The 25476-nt window shown below is 47.1% G+C and overlaps 1 protein-coding gene across 5 annotated transcripts in view; it reads right to left on the bottom strand.

Annotated features, from left to right (window-relative positions):
• The window catches only part of PLD1 (phospholipase D1), a 74782-nt gene that overhangs the window by 9139 nt on the left and 40167 nt on the right, over nt 1–25476 (bottom strand). For 2 of the 5 annotated variants that reach the window (XM_042041816.1, XM_042041815.1), the window contains 16 exons: nt 25312–25404; nt 22755–22907; nt 21904–22053; nt 21042–21125; nt 19266–19347; nt 17139–17249; nt 15655–15906; nt 14635–14851; nt 13593–13706; nt 11444–11572; nt 11016–11134; nt 10729–10842; nt 5142–5252; nt 4401–4489; nt 1212–1325; nt 88–137 (listed from right to left, as the gene is read on the bottom strand). In XM_042041816.1, coding sequence (XP_041897750.1) covers nt 88–137; nt 1212–1325; nt 4401–4489; nt 5142–5252; nt 10729–10842; nt 11016–11134; nt 11444–11572; nt 13593–13706; nt 14635–14851; nt 15655–15906; nt 17139–17249; nt 19266–19347; nt 21042–21125; nt 21904–22053; nt 22755–22907; nt 25312–25404 — 1982 coding nt within the window. The remainder of the gene's footprint in view (nt 1–87; nt 138–1211; nt 1326–4400; nt 4490–5141; nt 5253–10728; nt 10843–11015; nt 11135–11443; nt 11573–13592; nt 13707–14634; nt 14852–15654; nt 15907–17138; nt 17250–19265; nt 19348–21041; nt 21126–21903; nt 22054–22754; nt 22908–25311; nt 25405–25476) is intronic. The other 3 variants (XM_042041817.1, XM_042041818.1, XM_042041819.1) reach the window with 3 other exon arrangements.

Raw genomic sequence — 25476 nt, 5'->3', positions numbered from 1 at the left:
CACGTGTTGCATTACGTGTTATAGATGCATCCATCAAACAGCAGCATCCAAAGTAAACAACACAGAGGAGAGGAATAAAGCTCTTACCCTCTGCCTTCAGCTGGCCCAGGATGGAGTTTTCCCCTCGGCACATGGTCCTGGAAAGAAGGCAGGCAGCTATCAGCACCCCCATGGCTCAAGACAGCAGCATGTGCTGGAGCAGAACTGGGCGGGGTAAATCACAAACACAGATGCCTCTCAAATTGCAGGAGAAACAGGGTGCTTCCAGAGCACACTTTTATCCCAAATGACTGCTCTTTTTGCAAAGGAGTTCGTACCAACCCACAGAGGAGCTGGGGAGCACTTTTGCCTTCTAGAGCAAACATGTGACAAGAAGGGCTGCTACCCTCTGTGCCTTGGGCCTGGATGTGAAATCACATTAACAAAAACGTCAACATATGCAGAAGGCCAGGTCAGGGAGTTTGTGTGATTATGGCTGGGCTGGAAGAGCCACAGCTGGCATTCCACTGAGAACCAACCAACCCATGGGCAATTTCTCAAGACCTATGGTTGCCCTCGCAGGAGGAAGCTCTGGCAGAAGGGTCAGGGGTACATGCTACTTTCCACCTGCTTGTGTCCCCTGCCCCACTCATCCTCCTGGATGTGCAACAGGACCCCTGCAGGCCAGCAGAAAGGGAGATTTCACTCTGAGGGTTGCAGCAGTCTCTGCACACTGACTGTGCCCTGGCCATACCATAACACAGCAGCTTTCCAGTAAAACCATCTTGGGCCATTTTGCCTTCCTCTACATTTCCCAGCACAAGGGCTACCCAGCACTGCTGCATCTCCTATGAGACCTGCTGGGCTGCAAGTGCCCCCCCAAACATCCATCCTGGAGCAGGGGAATCACACTGGGGAAGATGCCATTGCCTTCATGGGGCCAATGAAGGCAGAGCTAGGCCAAATGTCAGCCAAAAAGGCAGATTTGGAGATAAATCAGCAAGTCTGGTTTGATCAGTTCAATGGAAAACAAATCACAGAATGGTGTGGGTTGGAAGGGACCCTAAAGCTCATCTATTCTCCAGCCCCCTGCCATGGGCAGGGACACCTTCCCCAAGACCAGGTTGCCCAAAGCTGTGTCCACGCTGGTCACACTGACGGCAGGTGGGGCTTGGGGACCCCCTGCAGCAGTGGAGGTGTCCAGGGGGTCTCTGACAGCCTGCCTGGGGTACCTGTAGTTGAAGTGCATGATGGCCTGCAGCGCATTCCCCCCGCCCGTCGAGATGTCCCCTTCAAAGCCCGGCAGCAGCGGGATCACCACGTACACCCGGAAACGCTTGTTCTCCCTGAAACGAGAGTTTGGGGGAGTATCAGCCTGGGAATGCCACGTCAGCCTGGAAAAGTTACAGCTTCCCACAAGGTGAACTCCCCTCCTTTCACTTCCCCTGAGCTGACCAACTTGGTTCCCATCCAAGGCCACTACAGGAATTTCAAGGGAGCAAAGCGTGAAGTGCATTTCCAGTTTCAGGAAATCATCACCGGCCATCAGTAATTCTGTGAGTGCTCCTTCAGGAGGAGAGGGGATAATTTACTCTCAGCAGACAACAAAAGAAGCTAAAGGAAAAGAAACACATTTTTACCAAAATTCAGGGGCCAGCTAAGGATTTTTCATATTGTGTTTGCCACTGTAGAAGTTTGTTTGAGCACCCCAATAGCCCACACTGATACTGGTGCAGACTGGTGTGTATGACTGCCTGGCAGAGCACAGCAAAGCTTACAGAGCTGTGACAGGCAGAAACCCAAAATCTAAACCAACGTTCCCACTGCCTCCTGGCTTTCAGAAGTCAGAAACATCAGAAAATGTGGAAAAAGCTCAGAGCACAAGCAAAACATTGATCATTCAGGGAAGGCAAATATGTCCTTGATACATCACAGTTCCAGAGTTCTCCAAACTAATCCATACCCTAATTGTGAACACATTCAGAACAAAAGCTACAATCGTGGCACTGCTAGGGGTTTTTCTCAAAGCCCCCCTTTGTGTTTCCTCTGCTGACAAGTGCCAGGTGCATCTGCTCTGAGAACACCTTCCAGGTGCCCTGGGTGTTGGGAATTCCCTGCTCTGTGCCCCAGAGGAGAAGGAAGAGAAGGACGAGGATAATGCTCCATGGAAGGATGCTGCCACTAGATGGCAAACACAGTTTAGTCAGCACAGAACCATTTCAGAAACACTCTGAGGACGAGCCGGTCTTCAGTTTTTGTTAGAAGTACTCCTTCCTCGGGTAAGCCATGCCTGTGAATTTCGGGGTGAGGGAATTGTGAAGCACTGGGGTCCCATCTGAGCTAGGAGGGAGACCGTGAGGACCTGTGTGTCTTTCATTTCAACCAGTGCTTCCTTCCAGCTGTGCTGGGCACTGCAGACTGGCTCTGGTTTGCCAGCAGAGCTCAGAAACAGTTAATGAGGCCTTACCCAGACACAAGAGACTGTAAAACTGAGTCTGTTTGTAGCATGGGAAAGGTCTACCAACAAAAGCATTCCCCAAAAAGCAGCTTGTTTGTGTAAGGACAGTGTTTATTAAATTGCTTAGAGAGCCACCCATGAAAAAAAGAGGAAACCAAGAAAAGAACATTATTAATAACATCAGTAGAAAATATTTAGTCTAGAAGAGTGAGAAGTATACAAGCTCACTAAAGACCTTAACTTACAATTAAATGCTGTTCTCCCTGGGCAGTTTGGAAAATTAGCATTATGATACAAACCAATTAGGTCTGAATTTACTTTTAATCTTAGGTAATGCAGAATTTGAACCTTATACTTGATTAGGAATTGCCAGCATGAAGCCAGCACAAGACTGGCATACAACTGGAGTACTGCAGAAGTGAGCATCACATCTGGAAATGGGTCACTAAGAGTCTGTGTGACCCCTTCTGTGACAGACTTTTAGTATCTGGACAGAATGACACCCCTTACATAAACTTTATATAATGGGAAAACCTTAACAACCTACCTGGAGAATTTGCTGTGCCAGGGCCTCAGCACCCTCACAGTACAGAATTTCTTCCCAATATCCAATCTACTCCACCTTTTTTCACTTCAAAGCAATTTCCCCTTGTCCTATCACACATGCCCTTTTCCAAAGTCCCTCTCCAGCTCTCCTCTAGCCCCTTTAGGCACTGGAAGGTACCCTTAAGATGCTGTGTCCAGCTGCCTGTGAGCTTCGAGGCTGCAATACAAACACAGCAACAGCATTTCCAGCAGCACTGGCATGGCTCCTCATTCACCACAGTGAGAAAATCCATCCCATCTTTTCATCCTTAGCTGATTTCAATTATTTGGGCTATTCACTGCAGCTCACACAGATCACAGGCAACTCCACCCCGTTGTTAACGGCACAGCAGATAACACCCAGGCTCTCCCTGTTTCAGTAGTGCTCCTCTTTCCACAGTGCTCTGAACAAAGCCTAGCCCAGGGCAGCTCCTGTGGCCTTGCAGACACTTCCTGCACTCTGGTGGCTGTCTCAGGTTGGGTGCCTTTATCCAAGTGTGAACTTCCAAGCTCAAGTGCCAAAAAGAGCAAAATTCCTGCAACCTTGGAGAGAGGACCTCTGGAAAAGCAGGCCCTGCAGAGTTCTGGACAACTACAATATGGAAAAAATAATCCATGCAAGAAAACATCTCTGTGCATGGCAAAAAAACCCATGAGAGATGAAAGGGAAAAGTTCAGAAAGCTTTCTGTATGTCAGCCCAGCAAGAGCAGGGTACAGTTTTATACTATGAAATGTATGTCTCAAAGAGACTCCAGGGAACAACCTTAAGCAAGACTGCCCAGGATCAAAGTGAAGACCAGCCACTACCTGTGGCATTAATGTTAACACAGGGCTAGGTGTGCTGAAGGAGTGTCTAAAACATGGTTAGATTCCATCCACCCAGGAACAAACAACGGTCCCCTTGCAAAGACTGGAGGTGGTGAACACCCTGCAGATGTACCAGAAAAAGTTGTTCAAACAATAGCAGAACCCTCAAAATGTATTTGCTTCCCCTATTTGAAGCCTCTCCTCTCTAGATGATTTAAATAAACCACAAATCCCAGTTCACTCTTCCCACCCATGAGCTTGCCTGACCACCCAGCTCAAGGCAAGCTGGCAATGGAGCAAAGGTGTCACTGAACCAGAGCACAAAGGACTTGCCTTCAAACAAGCTCCATAGTTAAAAATACATTTACATTGGGGTAAGTCCAGAAAATCACTTTCTGGATGCAAAGAAACCACTCAGGAGTCTCACTGCTGCACATGCAGATGCTCGACCCCCTCGGTTCTGCGTTGGCACAGCTCCTGTCCAGCTGTGCTCACTGAGGGGTTATTTTTTGCACCACACCATGGAAATGCACCTGGAGGACTTCCACTGCCTCATTAAGAACAGGTTACCTGTGAGCTTTAAGAATCCTCTGAGCAATTGCATCACCGATCTTGTTCCAGACAACTTTGTCATCAGCACAGCTAATAAAAAACTGGTTCTGCAGGAAAAGCAAGCAAAGCTACTGTCAGACACTGCCAGCAACCAACCAAAAATGTTTGCATGCTTTATTTCAGACCAAGAGCAACTAAAGATAGCTGGGCTTGTGTGCGCCACTGGAGTGGAGGCTTTTGTAAATTATGATTAAATGATGTGTGTGTCTGTGCCTGCTTAGGGAATGAATTAGTTCTCATTAATCACACTCTTTAGAAAGTTCATGTAAAGAGCAACCTAACAGGAGGCTTAAAAAAAAAAAAAAAAAAAAGAGGAGAAAACGCATCTCCGTTCAGCAAGCACTGAGTGTCACTCTGACACAAGAGACTCCTGCAGCTGAAGGCTGTGTGGATGAAGAGCTCTCTGTGAGTGGCATGCACAGGGGACACTGCAAAGCCACAGAAGGGACAGGGAGACTATTGCACAGGCCATGAAAGCTGCTGGCAATTTTCCGAAGAGCCTTATAAAGGAGAGGTCTGCTTTTTCCACCTCATGGTCAGAATGCTGTCAGGGTACACAGCCATCAGTCTGGCCCAAAGACCACTGAAGGTAGTGGATCTGTCTAAATGCATAAAAACTTAGGACCAAACCTCAAGAAGTAATGGGCAAGCCATGCCCAGAGCATCAGGACCCTCCTGCCTTCCCTCCCCACCACTCACCTCTATGTAGATGTAGTGCTTGCTGTTCTCTATCACACTGATGTAGGCTTTGTGGATGGACTCCTCGTGGTATTTAATGCCAGCAGACCAGTCAGCAGCAGAACGGATCACCTGGAAAGCAAGAGAGGGACACTGTCAGCTCTGTCCATCCAGGACAGCACCACAGCACCTGAATTCTCCCAGAGCCAACACTCTTCCCTGGCACAGTCAGGCTTTCACTAAATAAGGTATAAGTGGAACATTTTTACTGCATTTGTAATCATGAGAAAGGACATTCAGAAACAGTAGAATTGCTTAGCAATGTTTTGATTAAAAAACATAAGAGCCCTGTCCCATTGCTGCATTATTGCCCTCTCCCACCTGAGCAGCTCCAGATGCTTGTTCTTGCTTAAGGTCTCACGATAAACTGCTTTTAAAACAACGTAAATTTCCAAGCTTTAGGGGTGCACATCCCATCAGTGATCTCCTGCCCAGCACTTTAAAGCTGGTCTCCAGCTGGGGCAGGGTGTTTTTCCCCCAGAGAGGCTGTACAGAATCATACAGTCAGTCTGATAATGCAGGCCATGCCTTTGTCCTCAGCACTCAAGGTCATTTGTTTCTTTTGCCAAATTCTTGCACAAGCCATCCCATTTGTGATGATATGACTTTTAAAATTCATAGTTCAGCTGCCCACATCTACCTCTTAGTTTTTACTGGAAATCTACTTTTAAAGTAGATTCCTGCAAGATCCCCAGGGCACGTCTTGCCCCTCCATCTTGCAGTTTTTGGGCAAGAGGGCCAAACCAACATGAGAAACAACCTTTGTTCATGTTCTGGGCCAGGCTGAGCTAGCCCCACAGCAGCCAGCATCCCGTCCCCCCAGCCAGAGATGCTGTGGCACCTCCTGCTCCTGCACTTTGAGTCAGGAGGCAGCCACACTACGCCCCAAGTGACGCTTTCCTAGATGGAAATACAGTTTTTAATTAAGTGTTGGCAGAGTACGTGCTTGGGAGAATAGTTACTCATTATTAGCCTCTGTCTTTAAACATTGTCAAGACAAAAACATTGAAACAATAGTCTTAAAATATCTCAATATAACCATTATACCAGAACTCGGGGCCAGCCCCACACAGCACAAGATCCAGGGGTGGGGGATCTGTGAAATGTGTGTGTCAGTTCCAGAAAAATCCCCATCTCTTGGGAATTATCAAATCAATCCTCTCTCCTCCAGAGCATCTCTGGAGGTGGCACTGAGGACCATTGCTGTTAAGTAGCACATGACTCCTGAGCTAATTCCTTCACCTCGACAGGAACTTTCTCCCACATCTGTTTTTCCCAGTAAAAAACAGGCCCTGCAACTCTTGTATTTGGCTGCTCTCTTGGCTGACAGGAGGGTGCACTCTGCAGTCTCCCAAACTGAGTGTTGGGGTCACAGCTGCCCTGTGCCTGCATAAGCCTCTGCAAGGCCATGCTGCTCACTCCTGAAGGTTTTTAATCACTCATTTGGTTTACAAAGCCAAGGCTGAGTGTTCCCACTCATCCCAAGCTGAGCACTGCTGAAACCACACTGAGCACACCATGGCAGACTAAGATCTTGAGCAAAATTCCACCACTGGCATTAATAAGATATTACAGGCATTAATAAGAACAGAAAAAACAGCTTTTCTGGGTAGGAAGCAGGCTGATTCTTCCATGTGCAGCCTGGACTGGAGCTCACAGCACTTCCACTCTTACCAGTGCAGCAGTCTGGAACTGCACTTCAGGAAGTGGCAGACTGTAGCTTTCTAGTGCACAAAGTCTGATATTCAACCTTGTTTTGGGTTTTTCTGCTAGTTAACACAACAGAACCATCACTTAGGACCATCCCTTTCCAGCACCATGACTTCCCAGTGCATCATCCACCTGCCCTTCCCTACATTCCTCCTCACCCCTCCACATAACTGGCACCCCAGCTCACTCCACACCCTGGGCTGCCCCACTACAGCGCCATCATCCCTCTGCCTCACCCCAGAACAATGTGTCAGGCAATTCCCAAAAGCTGGCACAGCATCACCCAAAAAGCTCCCATCAGGTACAACATCAAGTCCCCATGCAAAGGGAAGAAGAGGTGTCAGAAAATGTTGGCTGGGACAGCAGAATGGGTGTAAGGTGTTTCATCTTGGACCTCCTCAAAATAAAGTTACTTTTAACAGGTCTGCAGCCACAGGGACAGGTGAGGAGGTGGCAGGACAATGCAGCATCCCATGGAGACACAGCTGTGGCATTCACAGACACACATACTCACACCTGGAAATTTGCTACACAGCCCTTCCCTTACCACTGATGTTCCATCTCAAGCTTCTCTCTTCCCTGTCAAGGTATTTAAAGGCAGACCCAACCTATTTCCTGGGGAGAAAAGGCCACATGCTGCCCAGCAGAGCACCTCCCATCCAGAGCTGGAGTCTCCATGCTCCTGCTTCTCTCTTCCCCTCCCCCTCAAGCTTCTCAATAGCTTGTCATCCCTTTAACTGATACAAGGGTAATAAATGTGATGTTTGCTGAGGGCTAGTGCATAAATCCTGAACAATGCTGAGTTCTCACGCTGACTTCAAAGAGGTGAGGGCGTCAGCTGCTGCCAGAGCATTAAACTTTCATTGCATTTCCATCAGGAATGGGATGTTGCCTCACCACATCACATCTTTTGCAACGCTGCCTTTGGCAGATAACTGCAGACTCTGGAGTGGAAATTGAGAGATGGAAAAAAACCTGGCGCTGCCTCTGGCCGATCTCTATTTGACTCTTGCAAGAATCAATGTGCTCTTGCAAAAATTATGTTGCTATTGCGAGCAAAGCCCCAAAGCTCAAACGAAAGAGGGTGAGAGACCACGCCTGACTCCTCTTCCTCCTTCCCAGCCTGTACCTCCACAGCGTTTCCCACACACACTGCATTCATCCTCCCTGCCCAGGGGAAAGCCCTTGTCAGTGCCCTATCCTCCCAAAAACGCTTTCCTACTCCTCTCCTCTCACAGAGGAGAACAAAACCAGATGGTACAATGAGGCTGGAATCTGCTGCTGACAGGTCAATGGTCTGGGCTTGCAGCAACATTGCAATCCCCACGGATCCTTTGTGTTTTCCCTTCCTCTGATCTGCCCACAATTGAAGACAGATTTGCAAACAAGGTCAGAAACAAGCAGCCCAGCAGCCAGGCTTTCCTCAATCATCCCACAGCCAAGGACAGTCCCAGGATGCTGGATTTTACCTTGGGGCAGTAACTTCTGCCTAGAAAATCTCTACACAGTACTCAAATGGGGATAACAGGGGTTTGGCTGTTGGCCAGCCAAAGGATTCAATATCAAGAACAAGAATATTGCTCCAGTTTTTCTGGATAAAAAGTTGGTGAAAGACTTTAGGATATCTGCTTCTTTCTGTGCAGAACTGTACCACTGAGAAGAGATGTGAGCACCTGAGCCCTCTGCTACAAAATGAATAAACTGGACAGGCAAGAGGTTGATATTCCTGTCCCTGCAGGAAAGGAAAAGTCACACAGGGATGCCCTGATGCACACCCTGGGAGCTCCAGAAAAAGGCAACCAGGAGGGGAGTTCAGATCCAGGCTGCAGGTGTCCTCCCCTGACCCCACTTCCTACAGCAGCCAAACCTGAAACCTCCATCAGGAGGAGAGACTGAGTCACTCACGGATTCACAGTGGGACTTCAGGGATGCTCAGGGCACTCGTGTCACCTGGGGACCAATGCAAATCAGGCCAGTGTGGGTATTAGGGAGGAGACAGTAAAAATTTTAGTATGTGCATGCAAATCCCTGCCTTGGAGATTGAGGAGGTCACCCAGAAATCATAACCCAGCTGAAGCCTGAGGACCTGCACCCAGGCAGGGTGCCCCAGCCTGGGCAGAGGAGCCCCCCTCACTGCTTCCACCATGCTTGGTGCTGCAAATGCTCTTCCCCACCAGTTTCCCCTCAGACTAGGAAGGCTGGTACATTTCAGGACAACATATCTGCAGCCTAAAATCATCTAGTTCTATTTATCTGGCTAACATGCAGGGCTATTTTGACAGATGCATAAATAAGAAATGAGCAAGGTAGTTTCAAATGAATAATTTACAAGACAAACCTGCTCTCTTTTTGCTGTTAATGGCATCACTGAGAGCAGCCCCTCATTTCCTGGATGCATCAGTTACTTGCAATGCCTCAGCAATGTGGTGGCCAGGCTGGTTTTCCAACTGCTCACCCATCACTCAGCACCGGAGTCTGTGGATTCCACAGTCACCGTTCGAGCTTCATCCTCCTCTCCCACAGCCTGATGCCCTGAGCCAGCAGCTCTGCAGCTGGATTGAGGGCAAGCTGGATCTAGGTTGTTCTCAGTTTAATTTCTCCTTTGGGAACTGCTTCCAGTTCTGTAATCAGTAGAGCTTAACTTTTGCTACAGCAAACCCCGTGATTTAGAAGTTGTGGCTTATCTTGTGGTTAAAATGTGCTCAGGGGACACAAGCCCCATCACTTCATGAGAACAAGATTTCCCAGAAAGCTGGTATCAGACACAGACAGGGAGGCATTTACAGCCACAGGGAGCAGGATGATGCCTGAAGGGGACAATTTCCCAGCAAGCTGTGAGCATTGCTTTGGAGGCTGATGTAAAACACCCCAGACCCCTGACACAAGATCCCTGTGCTGCCCATCCCTCACACCACACAGCGAGGAGCAGACAATGCCCTGGCAACCCACAAACCCAGAAAAAAGCATCTTATTTCACTAAGCTTCCCCAAGCATTGCTGTCATCTGGACAGACCACTCCTTACAAAGAGCAAAGTCATGCATTTTTCCTGGTTTTGGTCTAACTGCTCTTACTTCATACATCTTTCATCCACAGAGACACAATGGTTTTGCTGCTTCAGCATATCTATTTTGACTTTGTACTCTTCAACAAGTTCCTATTTCTGCTGGGTAACAGCAATATTCAAGTACATGCACTTGATGGAGCTAACTGGGCTTTTACACAGAGGTATCTTGGCAATTCTGACTGTGAGGATGATTGTCACAAACCAGACTGCTGGCTGTGTGGAACTGCAGAGGACCCACAGGGGTGCAGGGCTGCATAATGAAGTGCAGAAGAAGTTCAAGGCAGAAAGCAACAGCCCCGAGTCTCCACTTAATGCTGGGCTCTCACTGACCACAACCCGTCTGAGCGCGGCGTCAGGGCCTGGCAGACTGCTCTGAGAGCTGAGATAAATGCTCAGTGGGTAATCTCAACCCATCAGGCCTTCTCAAATCATAAACCCCAAGTATTAGGCGTGAGACGAAGAGTGGCAGAAAACAAACCATAAAACCACATGGCTATGCAAAGTCAGTGTTCCCACCACTTGAGTACTGCACACACTTCAGTCCTCTAACCTCAAAGGTGGAGATATAAATTAATGCCTCTCTACTATAAGAGTTGCATTATTCTATTGCAATTGAGGATCTGACCACCTAATCTGTGAGTTGCATTAGATAAGAGTTTTGCATCTTATAAAATTCAAGTTTTGCAGAGGATCTGTCAAGCATTCAAACTTCCTGGGAGGATACAGAACAAGCCCTCTCAGGAGTATGAGAGCAGGGGACCATCAACACCCACCTGGACTGTGGCAGGAACAGCCTCGGGCACCTGATACTTCAACTCGTTAGCAGTTTGCTGAGATTTGGGCAACAGGAATGGGTAGGACAGGGACCGGTATTTGGGTTTCATAATCTGCACAGGGGGAAAGAAACAGATAAAGAAAAAATGCTTGCAACAGATAAAGAAAAAATGCTTGCAACACATCAGAACAACACAAAGAGAGAAAACAGATGCCTACAGAGGGCAGGAGGATGAGGCAAGGCTGTGCTTATCTCCATGCCCCCAGCAGTGACGCCCACACCCACCTTGGTGAAGTTCCAGCGCTGGATGAAGTGCCGGGCGACGTCGCGCGCGGCTCTGCCGTGCACCACGGAGGAGATGTCGTGCCAGGGCATCCTCGGCGTGGTGTATCTGTCAATGAAGTCTGTGGGACAGGGGAGCATGGTTGAATTTCCTCAGATAAAGGACATGAACGTGGAAAAGCACAGTGTCCCCCTCCTCAGACTGAACTTTCTGGGAGATGGCACCAAGCACCCACAAGACAGATGACCTGGACTGCAAGACCATAACAGCACAGTTGGCCCCAAAACCCCTCAAAGGGAGTTTTGCTGCTTTTTCCTAGCCAAACCAAACCAGCCTCGTTACCTCTGGCTTGGAAGCAGGAAAAATATGGTCTGCTGGGACCGAAAAGGTGCAGAAGGAAGTTTGGGGGAATGCAAAGACTCCCACTTACCAGCAAAAGGCTTGTCGAGTTGAACCCAGTCTTTGAAGACGAAGTTGCAGTAGTCTTTTCCGTGCCAGAACCTGGTCTCCCCAAGCAGCTCTCCAACACCCGTCTTCAGGCTGCGGATGGATCCTTTATCTGTCCCAGGCAAACAAAACAAAAACATGCTCCAAAGTCATGGCCATCCCCTGCACACAGCAGTGAGAGACTCACTCCATGGAACAGTTCTGGTGGGACCTGCCAGTCCCAAGCAGCTGAAGCTGGTTTCTCCCTAGTCCTCCTGTTGCTTTCAAGGGATGCATGTTAGTACTTCTTCTTCCCTATTTTAGCATTTTTTATACAATCAGAACAGGTTATGTATAGGAGTCTGTTATGGAAATGAAAAGCAGATGGCTGAATTTTATCTTGGACTACATCACCCTATAACCATTTGCCTTTCCCCAGTTCAGTAACACCTAAATACTCCCATATGGCAGTCCACATAATGTATGTCATCTACTTCATGTATTTTACATTAATAGAGAGCTAATTCCACCTTCTCTGCTAGAGAGTTTATTATTTTGCCTCTCTAGCAGGGTGTATCTCCTCTAACAGAACTAGTCTTCATTAACTAGAACAAGATGTTCATGTTCCCTCATGAAGTATTGTGGGTCCTTTTAGTTTTATTTTGGTTTTTCCAAATAGCAATGACATTTTGGATACAATTTTACATGTTGAACAAATGAATCCTGAATTCCAAATGTGTGTTGATTAAAAACAGTCTAAAATATTGTAGACAGGGTTATTCCCTTCTAACAGGATCCCTTTTCTAGAGCACATATTTTGGTGCAGTGAACTCTTTTTCCTCACTTTTAAAAAATCCAAAAATATTGGCTTAGACCATAAACAGTTAACTGGTGTTATTTCCTGATCCAGAGAGCAGCCTTCATCTGTGACACCAAATACTAATGCAGCGATTATACAACAATGCCACGAGCAGAAACCTCCTCCTAACCCAACCACACCACCAGGTAACCATAAAACCCCTTAGAAAAAGAAAAAAACTCCACAACATTCAACAGTCAACAAAACACACACTGGCAGCAGCACAAGACACAAAGCAAGCCCTGCCAGCGCTGCTGCGACCCCGCTGAGCCGAGCTGAGCCAAGCCATGCCAGAAATGCCATGCAGCAGGTCCGCACCACAGCTGCCTGGGGAAGCTCGAGCTCCTAGCCAGAGTCCAGGTGGAGCTGGGGAAGGGAATCACTGACTGGGAGTGCCCCAGTGGGAAGGGGAATGCGTGGGACACAGGCCAACACACGCTCGGTGTGCCGAGCTCCGGTGACTGCACAGTGACTCATGGACGAGCACGAATGGCCACAGGGGACACTGCACATCGCTTCCACAAAGACACGGAAACGCTTTGCTGCCTGCCACTACTTTGTAACCGATATTTTACAATCGGCAATTAACGCCTTAGAGGAAGACGTCTGCAAGAGGAAGATGCTGAAGAACTGCTCCTCACTCTGTTCCTGAACCCAAAGGCATCTTGAAAAGGTACCACACTGGGACAGCCCCTTCCAGCACCAGTCCAGAGATGGGAAGAGTTCAGTGCTCGCAACCACCCAACTCCTGCCTCAGCTGAGTGTGCTTTCCTTGGCTTTAATTAGGGACCAAAAGGGGGACCCAAGTCTTTGTCCAAACACAGGAGTGGCAGCAGCCACTCTGCTGTTTCCTCTCTCTGTTTGCACGTCTTCCTGCATCAGGCTTACTTGAAAAATATCCAATACAGAACTTCCCAGCAGCTCCTTCCTTTACAGGATGAGAGCTGCTGAAATCATCACATACCAGAATCAGAACTATTTCTGCAACTGCTCCCTGCTGTCAGTATTGCAAATTTTTTGTTTGCTCATTTGGGGTTTTTTGTTTGATTTTGGGTTTGCTGTTATTGTTTTCTTTTGGGTTTTTTATTTCTTATTTATTTATGCTGCAGTATTTGTAGTTTCTGGAGAAGCTCTTCTGCCAGGATGCCCACAGAGGAGAGAGAAAGATGCTGGGAGAATAACATGCAAGGAAGACTTATCCTGGCACCCAACCTCACTCTCACCATAGTTATAATGCAAAAACATCAGCAGCTAAAGCCTGAAGGGGTCCACAGCTCTACCTTCCTCCACTTACCCTCCCGAGGCTCAGCGAGCCCCTGTTTGGATTCACTGTGGTGATGGAACATTTTCAGATGGGGCCTTAAACTCTGGATTATATTCGGTTGGCTCCTAGTGGGGTTAGAGTAACCTGCAGAAAATCAAGATGCTCTATTCATGGCAAAAACACACGTCCACCTCTGCCACCCTGGTGCCTGCTCCTGTCTGAAGACACCTGGAACACAGGGGCTCAAACCACACAGCAATTTGCTGAAACTACGAGTGACTGACAAGCAAAAGACCAAACTCAGCACCCAGCTGGTTTTAACCCAAACAGATGTAATGAAGTACAAAGCCATGGCTGTGTCCTGAACGGAGTGCAACCAACACTCCCACAAGGAGCCAGAGGCAGGAGTAAGATCTGCAGGGAGGGATGGAAATTCCAGTAAGTTCCCACATCTCCAGGAGCTGAGGACTTTCAGGACGGATTTCATGCTGGAACAATTGCCAAGCTGATCCTTGTAATTTTAGCACTGAAGTTGTCTTTAATGTTGGTAGTTAAAAGCTGCATTTAAATATTCAACTGTTTAACAGTCTCTCCTCTCTAGTAAGTGGGTAAATTTGGAATATTTCCATTTAAGTGAACTTATTTAAAACCTAGCTTTTAACACTAGTCTATGAGAGGGGATAATCCCATTCAGGAATTATTTGCTTGGTATAATAAATCCAAGTTGAAAAATTAAAGACTCATTTCTCTCTTGCAGGAACAAACACTTTCCAACAACACAAACATTAAGAATCACATACACTGTATCACATCATCTGATGGCTCATGAAAATTGCTAATTAGCTAAATAAATAATCCACACAAAACCTTTCTTCTGTATTTTGCAGCAACACAAATTTACATGTTGACTACACATAGTTATTATTCTGATAGTTAGGTAACTTGTCAACTTTCCTTCCATACAAAGAACACATTGCCCTGGAAATCATGTGAATGTGCACATACACCCACCCACCCACCCACCCACCTCCACACATCCTTTATATACATTATTTAGTTGAACATCACTTACTTGACTCACTGTCGATGCTGCTGACGCTGTCAGCGTGGTGCATGCCGTGCTTGTGCAGGTGCTTGTAAATACTGAACCTTGAAAACTTTTTGGGTTTTCCTACTCCTTTCATTTTTGATGTGTCTGGGGCATCGTCAGCATTTCTCTCGAACAAGTGGCTCTCTGGGGCCAGAGCTTGAAGCTGCAGGGGGACACGTTCAGACGACTCTGCTGCAGACTTAAAACACAAGACATGGCTGCAGGTCAGGTATGAAGAGGTCCCCCTCTAACTACAGATTCTCATGCAGATCAGTGCTCAGAAACAACAAATCAATTTTTGCTCTGTGACAGACACACTTTGGTGGGAACTAGGCATGCTTTCTGGGGAGAGTCTGTACTGAGGAGGCACCCACTAGGAAAGCCTAGTAATATTAGCAGCATTTGATTCCATAAATTTACTCTGGATTATTACTCCCCCGAAACTCTCATCAATCTACACCTCACAAATTTTGAGAGACATGTGGTTGCATACAGACCCAGGTTAGCAGAAAGCTCAGCAAACAAGGCAGCTGTTGAGGGCATGAATAACAAAAATTTCACAGCGCTCTGCAAGTGCTTACTCTGCATTTCTAAGTTTTGTTAAGAAAAGAGAGGTTGCCCAGAGAAGCTGTGGATGCCCCATCCCTGGAAGTGTTCAAGGCCAGATTGCACAGGACATGGAGCAACCTGGTCTAGTGGAAGGTGCCCCTGACCATGATGGGGGTTGGAACAACATGATCTTTAAGATCCCTTCCAACCCAAACCATTCTAAGAATCTATGATTTTAAGAACACAGACTTCAAATTGTGGCTGCTGTTCCAAGCTCCAGGGGAAACTCAGCTCTCTCATCTCCATGCCCTAGCAAGGGCTGGTCAGCACCTGGCCCTGAAGAGTCATTTGATGGTTAGATCCTTCCTCCTCATCACTTATTTGTCATTAAAGCTCCAAAACCCAACCCTATGCTCAGAAGAGGACACAGCCCATTCCATCCCTGCCACAGACCTGCCATGGCTGACTGTGGCCACCAGCTGGACCCAGCCCACTTACTGCCAGGTTGGCCGTGGACACCGACTTGACGGCAGCGGCGCGCTTGACGCTGCCCACGTCGGTCAGGCGGTGCTCGTCGTCGTCCCAGCGCCCGTACGCCAGGTCAATGCCACCCACGAAGGCCACGGACTGGTCAACAATCACCAGCTTCTCGTGGTGGGCCCACAGGTACACAGAGGAGGACACGTGGTCTGGGTGCCTCATCACCTGTGGAGGAAACCAGCACCTGAGCTCAGCACAGCTGTCAAATTTAAATCCTTCCAGGCAGAGAGCTGTCCAGCTCTTTTCTGGCTGCTTGGGATGATGGGGAAACATTGGAGTTGTTAATGGATGCATCCACTGCTTAATTACTGAAGCTAATCAATTGCCCCATAGCTGAGGTCAGCCATATGGGAGGCAGGTGTTTCCCCAGGAGGCAGGAATCCCAATGGTTACTGATGTTGGGATAGGTCACCCTTACAACAGTTTCCTAAGAGGACCATCATCTAAGAAACTGCTTCAGTTGAGCTGTAATAGCTGAGCTTTCAAACAGAGAGCCTGCTCTGAAAGAAAACAACATATTGGTGATCTGAGTCACTTCTTTGGTTGCTACCACCACACAAGTGAAATCAGAAATCGGGTGTTTTTTTCCCCCTACTTAAAATCAAGTTGTTCGGCATTTGTTTAGGAGTTTCTTTCTGACAAGTGTTTATGGAACCCTAATTGCTATATCTAAGCTTAGAGTTTTATTTTTTGTGTTAGAGCCATTACACCTGCTTCCTGGAGAAAAAGCTACTGAATTTCATCTGGCTGCTCCCAAAACCTGTGACACAGCTTGTGCGTATTGTCCAGTTTTGCTGTGAAGATGATGAACGGATGCTTCCCTTCACTGTGGCAACTGATCAAGTGAAAATAAATCAATTATTCTAGCATAACAAGTATCTTACTGCTCATTAAGGTATATGTGTCTCTAACTTTAAGAGACTGGATCTAGCCTTATCTACTGGTTTGTCACACCTGATTTCCTGCTCAGTGCCAGAACAGCAGCGTAACAGCACAGGACAGTGCAATGCTGTTCTTCTGTGGTGGGAACGTTAACGCCCAGCGTTGACTCTCATCGTTCACATTTGAATAGAAATGCTGAAATGAGACAACGTTCTCAAATTGTAATTTTCCATTAACCCCATTAACTTGTCACATGAAATAGGCTTCTTGTGTATTAAGGTGAATAGCTGCTGTGGCAAATCTAAACTAAGCAATTTTATGTTCCACTAGAACCTAAAGAAATGAAACTGCCAGATGTGGCAGTCACTATATGAGTGTGTCTCGTCAGACTATTCCCACTGCAGTGGTGGGAAACACTCCTGAACTTGCAGAGCCCACCCAAATACACCAGGGTCAGCACCAGCCATCAAGAACAATTGAATGCAAACACCCTCCACACAGCCTTGTGCAATTACCTTAATGTTTGGATGGAGGTGCATGAGCGTCCGCTTGCTGTATTCACTGTTGATCCCCAGGGCAAGCTCCACCTCTTTGTACAGCATAACAAAAATTCTCACTCCTTGTTGCTGTCAGAAATAAAAAGGAACACATGGAAGGCAGGCATATAATGGATACTGTCTGTTTCTGAAGGGAGGAAAAGCCAAGAGGCAGTAAATGTGTTGTGTCTGCTGATGGAAATCCTGACTGAGGTTACTTGCTCTTGATTATGCTCTTCCAGATCCACCCTGGGGACCCCACAGCCTGGAAGGACCTGCCTCCTTGGGAAAGCTCTCCAGCTTCCTGAGAAGGGCTCAGTACCTGGGTTTGTGTGGGTTTTGTTGTTTTTGTCTGAACTATACCAAGTTGACCCATGTAGGTCATTCCTACAGCAGCTCCTTTTACACACCCTTTGAGGTGGATTTTGCAAGTGTGATTCACTCCTATCACGTTCATCCACTCAAGTTCAGTATTCTGCTGCTTCGTGTTGCCCTGAGGGCTGCCCACAGTTAAATGTCTCTGCAGGATGACAAGACCAGTGAGGTCACATGGACATCCCCCTCCTGAAGGGGATGTCACCAACTCAACATCAGCAAAGAGGTTCTTTCTGCTGGTAGAGCTAAACAAGCTCCTGGAATACACTGAGCAGTGCTAAAAACATAGTGCTTTTTGTGACCGGCATTGTATCCATGGGAAGGTTTCTAAGAGCTCGTGTTAAAAGCACTTTCAAATGTGCCAAGTGCCTCCCAAACCTTGGCAAATACTGGTCACACGCTGGGACACCCCCACTTCCCATAAATCAGCATGCATTAAAAGCTTGCAGTAGAGTTTTCCAGCTCAAACTTGGAACCTAAACTTTCCACAACCTTTTAAATTCCTATTCCCATAAAGCTGCTACCAAGAGCTTAGCCAATCTCCAAATCGTGGATGAGATTCTGCTCTCCACTGCAGCCAGGGGAGTCCAAGGCAGCACTGCACGCACAGTAAAGACAACCTTACCCCTACACCTTGACATCAGCTTGCTGACTGCCCTGTTGAGTCAAAGAAACTCCACAAGTGACAGAACAAGCATTTCCAGGGACTGACCTCACTCTTCTCATCACTCTCACAATGTTTTTATGGCCATAAGAAAATCCATGTCAACGTGACAAAAAGAAGCCAAATTCCTCCTTTTCTTGAGTGATGCCCTGTGGCCAGTTTATTTTTGCCAGAAAATAAGAGTAATTCCAAATTAACAACAGTCAGACACAGAGCTCTCTATTTTTTATCTAGGTATGTGGAAGACTTTGATGACAACTGGCTTGGAAAGGGAAAAAGTCAAAGACTATTTCAGCATGTCACAGAATCACAGAATGGTTTGGGTTGGAAGGGAACTTCAAGACCGTCTCGTTCCACCCCCAGCCATGAGCAGGGACTCCTTCCACTAGACCAGGTTGCTGAAAGTTCCATCCAACCTGGCCTTGAACAACTCCAGGGATGGGCTAGCCACAATTTCTCAGGCACCCTGTGCCAGGGCCTCACCACCCTCACAGAGAAGAATTTCTTCCTAACATCTAATCTAAACCTGCCCCCTTTTAGTTTAAAGTCTGTGTCCACATAGTAGAACGACTTCTGGCCTTCTAATACAACAAGAGTCCAAGAAGTTTCCCAGACACAGGAATAAACCTTGTGACTCACTTCTGATATGGCGCAAGCTCTTTTTAGCACCGGTGTTATCGCAGGGTGTGTGAATAGCTGGAGCACAGCCCACACCCATAAACACACCACAAAGTTCACAAAAGCCTTCCCTGTACCTCTAAATTACATAAACCCCATGGAGAGCACCAGACATCGGCAGGTCTTTGACCCCACCAGGAACTGAGGCAGCTGTAAAGCAAGGCAGAAGTGACCCAAACCTGGGGCAATCGGAGGATCCACCCCTCTGCCTCTGAGCTCTTCCAACCCCAAACAAGGCGAACAAATCAAAACACGTGCTTTTCCAAGGCCATCTGATGTGAGGCTTTAACTCTCATCTCTACCAAAATGAATGGTGGAAGTGCTCCAGCCCCAGCATGAGCCCCTGGCTGGGCGGTGCAGGGTGAAGGGTGCAGCTGGAGCTCACTTACCGCTTTCCTCTTGAGGATGCAGTCCAGCCGCCAGCGATTCCCTTCCACCACAGGTCGCTTCATGAAGATTTCCGGGCTCAGCCTGAGAAGATAAAGCTATATAAAAAACACAGCAGATGTAGCCTGCAAACAAAGCACTGGCCTAAATAACCAACTTGGGAAGCAAAGGAATTGAAGTTTAAATAAAGTGGATGTGAAACCTCATGTCTCAGAGTGAGGCATTCTGCAATATCTTGCTCTTTGTTCTTTAATAACTGAGCATCACAGAGGGCAGAGGACATGTCCAGCACATTAATCTTCATATTCAACAACCCACGAGACCAGGTTGAACAGTGATGTATAAATAGGGGAATCTGGACTCTATCTGTGAAAGAAAGATGCAACAAAAGAAAACCCCAAGGTAGGTTTGAAAGAAATATGCAGACCTAAAAAATAAGTAAGAGTGGGATTTCAGTTCTCCTGGCACTTGAGCCATCTGAACAGAACAGATTTGTGCTGAATTTTCTTTGCTGCCTAAAGACAAAGCAATAGGATCTCTCAACAGGATATTTTATCACTTCAAGAATTACAAGAAATAGTTAAGCAATCTCATCTAACTCCTGCACAGCAAGGTGACAGAACTTCATTCCTTTACTTTTGTACCAAGCATGGGAACTTGGGCTTGCATAAAGCATATTGCTACATCCTGTTTTTATCTCATACACCAAGTTTCTGTAAGTTTTGGAATTCCATGATACTTTAACAACTGTCTGAATAAAACACTAAGAGACAAGGGGTCTGAAATGGGATGCTCTTGAACTGCCACCTGATGTTGCATATGGGGATCCATGAGCATTAGGCTTAACTGTGGTCATGGCAGGAAACAGATTCACCCCACTAAATGCTAACATGGTATGTCGTTTTCTCATAATAATTTCCTCCTAGAAACTAATTCTCCCAGCTCCCAGAGGCAGCAGATAAGCAGCAACAGGTTCATTTTACAGACAGAGAAAGAGGAGCAGAGGCATGTCCAAGGTGCACAGGAAATCTGAATCATGTCTTGGAAGACTCCCATGCCCACGGTCCAGGCTGGCTCAGGCAGACTGATCTCCAGAAAGGCAGGATATGGGCAGCCACAACCAGCACCCAGCCAAGAAACTCTGCCCAGTCTGTGAGAGAACCCTTTTCCTGCCACAAACAGGAACCAGAGCACTGCATAAGCACATAAACTAGGTAACAAGTGGGCAAAGCCAGGCCCTTTGGCAGACACACAGCTCAGAAAGGGTGACAAAACTCCTCTCCTCCCTTATCTGGCCCATTCAAGAGTAGACCAAAAGGACACACTCACAAGATGCTCTCATCACTGGCATAAGGCTTCCCAAGGCAGTGAGGAGAGACTAAAAGGAAGATCCCATGCAGGATCCCATGGCAAGAGCACTGTTGAGCATCCCTGTTCCCTTACACAGTGAAAGACACCCATGCCCCTCAGGTTTGCAGCGATTTACACTCCCAACGAGCCCCTCAAGCCACCACATTTGCAGCTCAGGTGGTGCCTCCGTGCGATTTCGGGCATTTCCACGGAGGGAGACAACCAAGCTGTTGATCTGAAGCATGCGCTTTTGCTGCCAGCCCTCCTGAAAAGGCCTTTGAATACAACACAAGGAGAGGTTTGGGTGTGCTGCCAAACCATCTGGCTGTAGGGCTAGCTGCCATACTGTAGTGCTCCGAACAGTGCCGCATTGTTGGGAGCGTCCCCGGAGAGACAGCTGGGCAACACCCAAACATGTCAGTACGAACCACCAATCTGTGATGAAAATTTCTTCCTTAGCGGCTTCCATGGCATTGGCGACATCCTCGAAGTACCACTTGGCATTGACATACCTGCAAAAGCAGACAGGGTGCAGAGTTATGCCTCCTCCCCTTCATTAAACAAAGTACACAGCTGAAGAGCGACGGGGCTCCGTGTTAATGACATTTACATTCTCTTCTCAAAAGCAAACACAATCCTAATTTCCAGAATCAGGACAACACAGAGGGAGAATTCAATGCTGTTATCAGTAACTTGATGAAACAGCACAGTAAGGGAGTACTAAGTGCCATTTGGCACTTCTGCTAACTTCACACAATATTCCTGGGTTCTGCTTGACATGCAAGCCAGGTTTGTCTCTCAGGAAAGGATGGTGGAGTGGTGTTTCCTTTGATTTATAGAAAGTACTCAGGCAGCACTTGTTGCAAGGCAGAAGCTGCAGCGAAAGCACTGGTCTGCTTCCAGCCAGAATCCAGTTTTTGAGGCACTGCTGGGAATGGATTAGCGCAATCAGGTTACACTGGGGACAGAAGGATTCCTCAGGGACTGCTGTGTGCATACAGCTCAGTCACCCTCCGACTATATCCAGATCTCCATTTGCTGATTCCCTTTTCTTCTCTTTATCCTTACAATGACAAACACCCAACACTTTCAAACTCAAACACAACTTGAAGCTGCAAAACACGATGAGCTGTGACGTAGAGCTCCTGCCACCAGCACTGCTACTCTCCCTGCTGAAGAAAGCCCCATTTTTTTTTTTTGCAACTTCTTTAATTACCACCAGCCCCCACAGCTACCAGATCTGTCCATCAGAGCCGGGGTGCTGAGGGCAGGCAGGTAGCAGGCCCTCACCACTTGGCCAGGGTGTTCTCCTGCACGGCCGCGTAGGAGCCGAAGCGATGCTCCGTCAGAAAGTCCTTGCCGTGTTTCCGGATGAACTCGTCTATGCCCTGCCTCCACCACTGGGCATGTCTGTAGCTGTTACACTTCAGAATCAGCGACCTGTAAGAACACACGATGCACAGGGCAGGAGGCTGAAGCCATTTCCATTTAATTGGGTTGCTCCTCTCTGCCTGTCCATGTTGGCAAATGCATCTGTACCAGTCATGTTTTATTTACACAAAACGTAGGGACTTGGCTGTTTTGTTTGCAAAAGAATGCACAGCACTGAGATGCTCTGAGTGACTAACAGTATTGCACTGCCAGGCACAAAAAAACCGCCCATGTTTAAATTATTAGCACCAGCTTAACTTGGAGTTGGAGCCAGCTAATGTTGTATTTTTTAAGAGATGAATTTATACTGTGCACTAACATAAAAACATTACATATCTCTTTATCCTCCACTAGTATGTCTCTTCAGTAATACTCCACTGGGATGCAGAAGAAAACATCCCTGCTTGCAGCATAAAGAGAATAGAGTGCGTAAAAAATTACCTAAGCAACTGCTGCCAAACCAGACTGTGCAACTCAGCACGCACCATGCCCCCAGGCCCCAGCAATAACCGCAGGGATGGACAAACAGAGGCTCCAAACGCCTCATTAAGACATCGGAAATGATCAGCATGAGGGCCAAATCCCCAGCAGGTCTGAGCACACCAGCAGCAGCCACTCAGGCTTGTTAACCACTCCTGCAGAGTGGCATCGATTCCTCCATAAAAAAGCAAAAGCAAACTAAAAGGGAATAAACCGAGTTGTTTTCTTACCTGGAGAGATTGTCGATCTGCAACCCGTATTTAGTTTCTGTTTCTTTCTGGCCTATCTTGATGCTGAATTCCTTATCGACCAGCAGGACAAAGGAAATGGCCCCTGAATCAGGCTTCATGTACATCAGGAACGAGTCCTTCACCACCAGCCACCTGTATGGACACAGCAACCACGTCACCTGGATTTCACACCCATGCCAGGCCTCAAAACATGAGCCACGAAAAGAGCTAATAAAATGGAAAAGTGCTTCTTCAAAACAAGTGCAAATCATTTATCAGGGAAATCTACTAAATGGTAAATTATTCTCAGGAGCTAGACCAGGGGGTGGTTTTCTTGAGCAGAAAAGTGTCTATTTTATGAACTTGGGTAATGAGTTTAAATTCAAAACAGGACTTTTACAGTTATTTCCATAACTCCTTTTTACAGGAGTCTTTAAAAATACCAGTTCCCTTGTTTAACAAAACCCATGAGAAAATCCCTGGTCGTAAACCTCCTAGCACGAGGCAAGGCACAACAAGGATTGCTCCATCCCTGATTTTTATTCAGCTTGTATGCTATATGGGAGTTATGTGACACTTCTAACATTAATTCTGATGCTAGGATCACTTTCACTCCTATCAAAATATATGAACAAGGCATTTTGGAAAGCTTTTATTGCCAAGCAACAGGCACCCTGTTAGAAACACACGAGGAGGGATGACCGGCAGGCTTTACATAAATACTGTAGCCTGAAGGCAACTCTGGGAAAAAACACATTTTTTACTGTGAATGGCATTTCTAATTTTTTCTCCCCCTGCAGCGTAGCTGGGGTAACCAGCCCCCTCTGTCCCACACAGGTCTCCATCACCAGACCTCTGCCTCATTCTTCTGCACACTCAGAAACACACAAAGCAACACAAAACACTGCAAAAATCTGTTCATTCTTGTATCTTTAGTAACAGCCTCAGCTCCTCATCTACTTCCCATAATTTTTTATTAGATCCCATAATTTTTTTCTTGCTTTCAGAGCCCTGAAAGAGTTACCTGGCATCACCTCTCACTTGGTGCCAAAATACCTCCCCTCTCTATTTGGCCCATATTTTCACTCTTAAACATCCCACAGGGTATATTTCCAAGTATTCTCCCTTCTGTTTTTCCCTGGCAGCTCTACATGCCTGAGGAGTTCTGCCTGTGCCCATTCACAGCTTCACCCCACTATCCTCCTCCATGTCCTAAAATCCTTCCTTTAAATAACCCTCTCTGGGAAGTACTACTGTTATTTGCTTATTTATTAATGCATAAACTGTCAGTCCCAGTGGGCCAAGATGGGAATTTAGTGTCCCACTTGTGATATTCTGTACAGAATCCCACTCAAACACTTCTCCCACTCCCTTTTTAGGCTCTAAAAGAAAATGGAGATCCATCAGAGCTGGATGTGCTACTGTCCCCACTACAGCTTGGATAACACAATGAAGGGTTAACTGAGGAATATCATGAAGAAAAGGTATTTTTTTCCATAAATGGTGACAATTTAACGATTTGACCTGAAGGAAGGTCACATCTTTATCTCCTTGTGCCCTCACTATAGAGATCTTCTGCAAACTTAAATTAAGAAATGTTGGAAAGACTGTGCAGAAAGGGGACCTTTTCTTCACAAGAATGAAGAAAGGTTTTCTTGGAAAACAAAACTATTAAAGATAAAACTAATGATGGCCCATGGGTGATGCTAAAATCCAAAGGTGCATAACACCTGGGGAAGCTCCAACGACCAAGAAATTGTTGCTGTAATGCAGATACGGGCTATTTGGATTTTCAAATGGAAAGATTTGCTTAGGAAGGGCGTGCTCCAGGAAATACACCCTGCATTTTTTGGATGCTGCCTGGTAACACAGGTACTCCCCCACAGCACACATCTCCCTGTGCTGCAGCCCCAGGCAACACCGAGACCTAACACAGAAGGTAAAGGGATGGGAACATTAAATGATGTCTGTCTGCAGCAGGAAGGGACACGGGAACAGGAGAAAACACTGGGATTCAATACCTGCAGTAACAAGCAAGAGGCAATGTATTTAATGCCAGGGTTAATTGCACCAAACAGCTCCTTAGAGCTGCAGGTCACGTCTGGTTTGATCCCGCCCTGAAGCGGTCCAAAGAGTGTTTCAATTAATTGATTTTCATTCTGTAAATTGAGGAAGGGAAGCTCAGAAAAGCAGGCTGAAATCTGCCTGGGGCAGGTCGCCAGCCACATTCCCTCCTGAAGGCACAAAGCCACCCGTGCTCCCACAGCAGGGAAAGCTGGGCACAGTCTGGGAGGTCACTGCCATTTCTGTCAGCTCTAGGAAATCCCAGATTTTCTCTGGAGTAACTTGTCCCTTCTGTGAACTCCAAAGCAGAAGAAAAAACCCACCACACTGAAGGGTGAGGCAAGGAATAGGCCCCTTCAACCTGAAATTCTGTGGCTTTCAAAAAAAAAAGCAAGATTCTCTCCCTGAGAGTTTTTGGAAGAAAAAGACAAATGGGGATTTTTGTGTGCCCAGGGAGCCCGTGGCAGCCCCACCTGTGCCACCCCAGCAGTACCTTTTGGACCAGCGGTAGCACATCCTCCCTTGGCCGCAGCAGTTCAGGCCAGGAATGCGGTGGCCCCCGGAGCGCTTCATGATGAACCCTTCTCTGCAAGGACAGGAACAGGGTCAGGGTGGGGGATGCAGCTCACCTGGAGGTGCAGGGGGAATTTTGGAGGGG

This window comes from Corvus kubaryi, unplaced genomic scaffold (genome assembly GCF_017639235.1).
Source record: "Corvus kubaryi isolate FWS band 111438036 unplaced genomic scaffold, C.kubaryi_AGA036_p1.0 37397, whole genome shotgun sequence".
Lineage (NCBI taxonomy): Eukaryota > Metazoa > Chordata > Aves > Passeriformes > Corvidae > Corvus > Corvus kubaryi.
Note: the sequence above shows the minus strand (reverse complement) of the source record. Positions and strands in the feature narration are given on the sequence as shown.